The sequence below is a fragment of the Eurytemora carolleeae genome, unplaced genomic scaffold (assembly GCF_000591075.1).
Source record: "Eurytemora carolleeae unplaced genomic scaffold, Eaff_2.0 scaffold740, whole genome shotgun sequence".
NCBI lineage: Eukaryota > Metazoa > Arthropoda > Copepoda > Calanoida > Temoridae > Eurytemora > Eurytemora carolleeae.
The window spans coordinates 73,530-82,332 of record NW_019396631.1 but is presented as its reverse complement, the minus strand read 5'-3'; the positions used below and the strand labels follow the sequence as shown (position 1 = coordinate 82,332).

The following is an 8,803-nucleotide window of genomic DNA, read 5'->3' as shown; positions in this document are numbered from 1 at the left end:
TGGGTCACCCCCCCTCCCCCTTCACACTACAAATCCATTAGAATTTAAATAAAAGTGTCAAGTAGATACTTCACATTTAGGGAATCTAAACTATTTCTACCATTAAATACCATAAAGTTTTGAAGAGCAATGAGCAGTCAACTTTTAAATGAAGAGATTCAGTTTAACTCATTCTTTACTTGCGAGGAAATTAACCAAACTCTCAGTGGTCAAAAGTTCGGACATGGTTCAATTACGAAAAAATTAGATTAAATTATTTTTTGAGACAATTTAAAATTTTTTAGCTCAAATTATCCATTAGGTTGTATACATCCAGGTTTTTTGTAAATCGTAATCATTAAAGATATTCCAGGGGCTTAGAATATATCTTTGTGTGCAAAAGACTAAAAATGACGAAAGTTTCGTTTCTTCTTTCAATACAAGCAAATTATGAAGAGAATGTTATTGAAAGTTATCAAGCTCAACATTTCCAGATCTAAATAAACTTTACTCCACCTGTTAGGATTACTGGTTATATTAACAGAGGTAGAATGTAGAAACTCCAGGAGAATTGGAATATCTCCTGAACTCATGGATTCCCGTTTCTCTTGCACCTTGTCAAGAACTTTCTCCGGGTTTTGATCAAGCAGACCTTCTCCGCCTACCAGTATTCCACATAGACTCAGATCTGGACCTTTCTCATCCCAAACTCCCACGCGGGTACATTTCCACTCCGCTTCTCCTTGTTGGAGACCAGGACAGGGTTTTCTAGAAACCTGTCCAGGTTCAGTTCTATCCCAGGATATATCAGAGTACACCCTGGATCCACATCCAGGACTTGGAAGCACGTCTCTTGCCGGAGGAAGGGCACAAAGCCCTCGGAGATTTTTGTTGCAAGCTCCGGAGATACATGCTACGTCCTGCTCCGGAACCTGGTCCAAGCACCTCCACAGATCTGAGAAGCATGCTTTGTGAACCCCGTTCTCAAAAAGAGAACTGTCGAGCGGTAGCACGGGTCTGAAATATTTTCCGGGTTTATAAAGCATACACAGGAGTAATTATCTGTAATTACGTCAGGTTTATTATGTTGAATTCCCATTACAAAAGAGAATATTAAAAAAGTTTTAGTTTTTTATAATCGCTAGAAGTTATAGTAAGGTCTTTTCCACAAAATTTTCGAAATGGAGAGATATTTTTAAAGATAATGGGGCGATGTTTTTTGCAACTTCAGGAAAGGTTCCGTAAAGCCTTTACGTTGCAATATTTTTCCGGAACCCCATCAGTGGCCTGTATCGGGTTTCCGACCTTGCAATTTGATGGGTGGAGCCCGCCAGCCACACCTCCTCCTTATCCTGCATCCAGCTGTGAGGCGTGGTATTGGTGGCGGGTAAAGGAAAGGCAAGTTCTCCGCCCCAATCCTGACACTCCGCCCTCGCCTCAGCCCAGCTGCCGTTCACTAGAGTTTTCAGGTAACAAGTATTCTCCGTAGGAACTAAACACAAATATCTTTGTAATGGAGTAGATAGACATGGAGAGGAGAATTTATTTAATGGAGTAGATAGACATGGAGAGGAGAATTCATGTAATGGAGTAGATAGACACGGAGAGGAGAATTTATGTAATGGAGTAGTTAGACATGGACAGTAGAATTCATGTAATGGAGTAGATAGATATGGAGAGAAATGTTTATTTTATGGAGTAAAAAAGTAAAGTAAAAAATTATTTATCTATGAATTAAAACAAAAACATACAAAATTAAGTGTTTCAGGAGAAAATATTTAAAAACCTCTAAAAGTAGAGGTTGTGGGAATATTTCCCCCCAAATCTAAAAAAATTAAAAATAGAAATAAAAGGAACAGGAAAGGTAAGGATAAGGAAAGTTACAAGTTTATTGTTTACACTATATTTAATATAAAGGAATTGAGTCTTTGGAACAAAATCAAATATTTAAATCTCAATATCTTTAGAACTCGATGTTGTAAACCTTTGATATTTCAAACTCAGATTATTTGATCTAACAGAATTCATAGTTTGAAATATCTAAGGTCTGCAACATTTGGTTCCAAAAGTAAAATAGTGATTAGAAAATCAGAGTTTGTGGCAAAGACTCAATTCCTTTGTGGTGGATTGTTAGTATTTTTCGATGATGAACTAACATCTTTTAGAAATAAAAATTATAGATTTATTTGTAACGTTAAAAAAAAGTAAAAAAAAACTTTATGGAGTGTGAAAGAGATATAGGTTCTATGAAAAACGGTCATTTTTAGGCATCTTTTTAATTCGCGCTGATTTTTTACATCCTTTATGTTTGATTATATCTTTTACTCTTTTAACCTTTTTATTCTTTTCTTTGTAGAGTCATCTTTTCTTTCTTCGATTCTTTTGCAAACATAGCATGTGTTAGAGTTAGATGAAGATAGACATAGAGATGAATAATTACGTAACGGAGTAGGTATGGAAAGGATTATTAATGTAACGGAGTAGATGGATATGGAAAGGATTATTAATGTAACGGAGTAGATAGAAACAGAGAGAACTATTTTAAACTATGAATTCTGTTGCATCAAATAATCTAAGTCTGAAACAACAAAGGTTTACACCATTAGGTTGCAAAGATATAGGAATAACAAAATTTGAGACTCATCTTTTTAGGAGAAAGTCCCTGTAAGATATTGTAGGTTTTAATACTGAAGATAAAAACTCACTGTATTTTCTAGTGTTATGTCCAGTATTGAAGGAAGAACAAGGAATCTCTCTGTTCTGAAATCCTGGTTCTTCGTGCCACCTCAGCTCCAGAACCCTCCCACCCTCATCAGAGCTGGAGGAGGTAGAAGAACTCCAAACCTTGCTCCATATTGCTGCAGGAACAGAGCACCCTGATCCACCTTGACACCAATACATAAGATAGGGCAGAAGATCAGGTTGGGACTGATCCGGAGAGGAGGAGACGTAGTCTATGATAGCTACAGATCCAGGAGTAGGATTGATAACAAGATCTTCATCAAAACCAATCCTGATTTAAAATGTTAAATGAATGGGTCGCTAAATAGGAAACAAGAGATAATATTAATCATAATTTAATTATGAATTGGGCCTTAGTTTTCTACCATAGGAGTTAACAAACTAGCTTTTAATTTGATAATACTTTTAGTACCAAGAAGTTCCATTTATAACATGCATTTTGAATCTCTAATCTTTGGAGGATGGCGTAAATATCGGAAAATGGGTTTGGTCAATTCATGGTTGATACTCCATTTATGTTTTACAATCCCTTCGTTATAGTAAGGTGATCAGTTCGTGGATACAAAAGTAAACACTTCAAAGGTTATATTTTTCTAATCAGAATGATTGTATATTTTTATAAAACTACTCCGATATTACTAAACTATTCTTTGTTTTGTATTGAATAATTTCAAAGCATTATACTACAAGGATATAACGTTTGATTTGAAAATATTTAGATTGTATTCAAACCAAACCCATCAGGGCAGGAGCAGGTTTGAACCTTCGGATATTCGTCCTGAATATTCAGAGTTTAATATTTCTCCTTATGCAGTCATAGGTTAAACTTGATAGGGTTGGTTGACTCCGTTCTCCAACCTATCTTCTCTCAAGGTATAACTAAATATTGCCAGGGTTGGTTTACTCCGTATTCTAACCTGTCTTCTCAAGGTATTACTAAATATTGCCAGGGTTGGTTTACTCCGTATTCTAACCTAACTTCTCAAGGTATTACTAAGTATTGCCAGGGTTGGTTTACTACGTATTCTAACCTATCTTTTCAAGCTTTTACTAAGTATTGCAAGGGTTGGTTTACTCTGTATTCTAACCTTTCTTCTCAAGGTATAACTAAATATTGCCAGGGTTGGTTGACTCCGTATTCTAACCTATCTTCTCAAGGTATTACTAAATATTGCCAGGATTGGTTTACTCCGTATTCTAACCTATCTTTTCAAGGTTTTACTAAGTATTGCCAGGGTTGGTTTACTACATATTCTAACCTATCTTTTCAAGGTTTTACTAAGTATTGCCAGGGTTGGTTTACTACGTATTCTAACCTATCTTTTCAATGTGTTTACTAAGTATTGCTAGGGTTGGTTCACTCCGTATTCTAACCTATCTTCTCAAGGTTTTACTAAGTATTGCCAGGGTTGCTAATAGGGTATGTTCACTCCAAATTCTAACCTTTCTTCTCAAGGTATTACTAAGTATTGCTAGAGTTTGTTTACTGCGTATTCTAACTTAAGTTCTCTAGCTATTACTAAGTTTTGCTCGGGTTGGGTCCCTCCGTTCTCCAAGGTATAAAGTATTATCTCTATGTACTGAACCTGATCTGAAGATGGTTTCCTCAATGAAGAGGATTGGATAAAGCATTCTCCTCCATTCTCACATAGGTTCATCTAGTCACAGATATATTATAACAATACAACAAGTATATAATAATAATAATATAATATAAATAATAAAAAAAAATGATATAAATATAATAATAATATAATTATGTAAAAATTTAAAAGGACTTGATAGAATCCCAAACTCCCTCCAAACCCGATGTCGTAGATCTTTTAAAACTATGAATTCAGATAGATCAAATAATCTAAGTTTAAAATATCAAAGATTACATCAGCAGGTTTCAAAGATGCATGCATAAGACAATTTGAGTGTGTGGCAAGAACTGAGCTCCTTTGTTAAATAGCAAGTAGAAAAGTGATGAAGATAAATTTAGATTTTTTAGAATAGGGAATAAATTAAATTATCAGTTGATGATTGGATGAGACAATGTTAAGATTAGTTGATTCTAAAACGAGATGGGTTTAGAAGCTGATGAAATGCTGAGCTTTTTATGTCATAAGCTAATAAGATAACGAACTGCTGAGCTATTTATGTCATAAGCTAACAAGATAATGGCTGCTGAGGGATTAACATCTTGAGCCATGCAATGATTCAAAACTTTGAGGATTAAATAAGCTAAGAGATATAAAGGTTGTCTAATGAGCTGATTAACTGATGAGTAGATGAGTTGATGAGCTAATGAGCAGATGATGAGCTGATGACCTGATGAACCGGTGATAAAGTGTAATATATTACCTGTGTATCCTGGCAAACCTGAATACTGTTAGCACACAAACCTGAAATATTTCAAGTTTTAAACCTGAATACTGTTAACACACAAACCTGAAATATTTCAAGTTTTAAACCTGAATACTGTTAACACACAAACCTGAAATATTTCAAGTTTTAAACCTGAATACTGTTAACACACAAACCTGAAATATTTAAACCTAGAGATAGGATAGAAAGCAAGAAGAAGAAGAAGAAGAAGATCTAGAAAATGAATCCAGAAGAAAAGAAGAATATTGAAAGTAGAAGAAAATAAGAAGAAGGGTGTAAAGTAAAAACTACTATTTTTTAAATAGTTTAATCTACCAAAGCTTTTCATATTAAAAAAAATATATCTAAGTTGTACATATACTTCACTTAAATTTTAACTGAAAAAATAGTTTTAATGTTTTCGAAATCTTTAATCTTTGTTTATAAAGAAGTAATAAATACATACATAATAAGTTATTGAATTCTTTATACATATAAATACATTTTATACAAATATATGTGAATATACAGAGAATACATTAATTTTGTAATGTGTACATTTGGTATACATTAGAATATATCTATAATATATTCTAAAATAGTAAAGTTGAGTTTACGACTGTTCCCTGCGTTGTAAACCATATTTATCTTCAGTTACCTTCATTTACCAGGCAAATATTGAATAATGTCTTTTTAACGGCTTCAGGATACAATTAACCAGAACCAAACTTATAATACCAGTTTAACAGGGAGAACAAGAAGAAGAAAATAAACAACAGGAAGAAAAAACAAGGACAAAAAAAGAACAACAACAACAAGAACAAGAACAAGATCAAAAACAAGAACTAGAACTAGAACAATAACAATAACAAGAACTAGAACATGAAAAAGAACAAGAACAAGAACAAGAACAAGAATAAGAACAAGAACAAGATCAAGAACAAGAACAAGAACAAGAACAAGAGCTAGAACTAGAGCAAGAACAAGATCGAGAACAAAAACAAGATCAAGAACAAGAATTAGAACTAGAACAAGAACAAGATCAAGAACAAAAACAAGAACTAGAACTAGAGTAACAACAAGATCAAGAACAAGAACAAGAATAAGAATAAGAATTAGAACTAGAACAAGAACAAGAACAAGAATAAGATCAAGAACAAGAACAAGAACTAGAATTAGAACAAGAACAACATCAAGAACAAGAACAAGAACAAGAAAAGAATTAGAACTAGAACAAGATCAAGAACTAGAACTAGAACAATAACAATAACAAGAACTAGAACTAGATTAAGAACAAAAACAAGAACTAGAACTAGAGCAACAACAAGATCAAGAACAAGAACAAGAATAAGAATTAGAACTAGAATAAGAAAAGAACAAGAACAAGAACAAGAACAAGAACAAGAACTAGAATTAGAACAAGAACAACATCAAGAACAAGAAAAAGAACAAGAACAAGAACAAGAAAAGAAAGAGGAATTTTAAATAACAGTTAAAGATTAAATAACAAACCCATTATGAAGTGGGGTTCTCTATCACTANCCCCCCCCCTCTCCTCGGAAAGGGTTTACAAACAAATCATCTTTGCTAATCCAGCCAATGTATAATAGTACAGCCTATTCAAATATTTTATTTTTAGTCTAGACAAACAATATATAATTTGAATTAACTACCCTACGCATTATGCATTAAGAGTCATTGAAATAAAACAATAAAAACTGGGATAGATAGTTGGAAAGACAGGAAGTAGATCCCACGGGTTGTATAATTATATGGGGTTCGGTGATTAAAAAGTGATAATGAACCACCTCCCTGGAATCATTATAATTTCTCAATCAATTAATCATTAAGAAGTTAATTCAGTGTATGTTCAAGATTTAATTAGTTTGATTATTCAAATATTGATCATTTAGAAAGGAATCTAGTTTACTAGGCTTTTAGGGCGCTTCGCGCCCATCTTCTATTTAAATTGTGAACATGTTCTTTTTGTTTACATTTTAAAACAAAGGAGAAAAAAATTTTGCGGATTTTTAAAAAAAAACAACGCGGATTTTCAAGAATTAAAACTTTTTTTTAAAATTAAAAACCTAAATTTTTATCATTCATAAACCTTCCCTGTGGTCACGTGATGTGCCACAAAAAATTTGGGCCCGATCGGTGCAGCCGTTTTGACGTTTATTGGATACAAACAAACAAACAAACAGACAAGCCAAATTTATATATAGATGAACAGAATGTGAGAATTATTTATTATTAATCATAAAGATGTTAATCGAATTTTTAAAGAACCCAACTTTGCCTGGAATTTAAATTGATCAACTCAACCGTAAGATTTTAGATCACGCAAGGAACATCCCAAAATCTAAATTTCATACAAATCGGTCGATTGGTTCCTAAGTTATGATCGGACAGACAGACAAACAATTAGGGATTACTATTTTAGATGTGTAGATAATTAATAATTGTTTACGGAATTATTTGAGCCAAATCAAGTTGATAATAATTTTTTTAAATCAAATCTATTGCAATTTTATTTTTGGGAAATTTTGATCATAATGTTTTTGTAGGTTATAATTACTTTAAGATATTTTTGAGGCAGGTGATGTAAGCAAAGTTCTCGATTGTTTCTGCCTTATTTTGATAAATAATGATTTTGAAATAAGCTTTTTTATATTTTTTAACTTCTTTTTGAGTTTTTCTCACAGAATATCCCTGCTTCATTATAATCGGGTAATTTAATTTTTAAAAGATTAAATGCATTAATGCGAACACATTAAAAATATTTAACTCACCTAGAACGCTCAGAATTAGGATCGATTTCTTCATGTTTATTAATCCGTGAAATCCTCGGCATTTTTCTATTCGTAAATTCACATTCTGAAATTTAGTTAGATTTTTCTATTCGTAAATTCACATTCTGAAAGGAATTGAGTCTTTGCCACACACTCTGCTTTTCTAAATCCTATATCTTTTGATTCCAATGTCGTAGATATTTCAAACTATAAATTCTGTTAGATCAAATAATATAAGTTTGAAATATCAAAGATTTACGACATTGGGTTCCAAAGATATTAGATAGAGATTAGAAAATAAGAAAATGTGGCAAAGACTCAATTCCTTTAGTTAGATTTTTCTATTCGTAAATTTACATTCTGAAATTTGGACAGATTCTTGAATAATAGACAAAAGTTGGTTAGGGAAAGACTACGTATTTAAAAAATTAAATAAAATGCTATTTCATAAAGGAATTGAGTTTTTGCCACAACCTCAAATTTTCTAATCTCTATATCTTTGCAACCTCATGGTGTACACCTTTCATATTTCATAGTTTGAAATATCTAAGGTCTCCGACATTTGGTTTGGACAATATAAGGATTAGAAAATCAGAGTTTGTGGCAAAGACTCAATTCCTTTCAAATTTTTCAAGAAATTGATAAATGAATAATTGATAGGATGAATATATGATTGGATGAATACATGCTGTATGAATATATGATTGGATGAATAGATAATTGGATGAATACATGATTGAATGAATATATGATTGGATGAATAAGTGATTGTATGAATATGTGATTGAATGAATACCTGATTGGATGAATGCATGATTGGATGAATACATGATAGGATAAATATATATCTGAATGAATACATGATTGGATTAATATATGATTGGATGAATACATTATTTGATGAATACACGATTGGCTGAATATATGATTGGATGAATGTA

The 8,803-nt window shown here is 32.3% G+C and overlaps 1 protein-coding gene and 1 long non-coding RNA gene across 2 annotated transcripts in view; both read right to left on the bottom strand.

Moving 5' to 3' along the window:
• LOC111706591 (uncharacterized) overlaps window positions 1–3,159 on the bottom strand; it is a 5,422-nt gene extending 2,263 nt beyond the window's left edge. Inside the window, exons 1-4 of the mRNA XM_023479503.1 lie at window positions 3,134–3,159; window positions 2,685–2,992; window positions 1,285–1,471; window positions 496–996 (exon numbers count right to left, since the gene is read on the bottom strand). Coding sequence (XP_023335271.1) covers window positions 496–996; window positions 1,285–1,471; window positions 2,685–2,992; window positions 3,134–3,159 — 1,022 coding nt within the window. The remainder of the gene's footprint in view (window positions 1–495; window positions 997–1,284; window positions 1,472–2,684; window positions 2,993–3,133) is intronic.
• A 283-nt stretch (window positions 3,160–3,442) lies between these two features.
• Window positions 3,443–7,949, bottom strand: LOC111706601 (uncharacterized). The gene is made up of 4 exons (XR_002766267.1): window positions 7,863–7,949; window positions 5,068–5,108; window positions 4,308–4,379; window positions 3,443–3,499 (listed from the first exon to the last, which is right to left on the bottom strand). It is a non-coding gene; the product is annotated as an uncharacterized LOC111706601 (long non-coding RNA).
• Window positions 7,950–8,803: the final 854 nt, after the last annotated feature.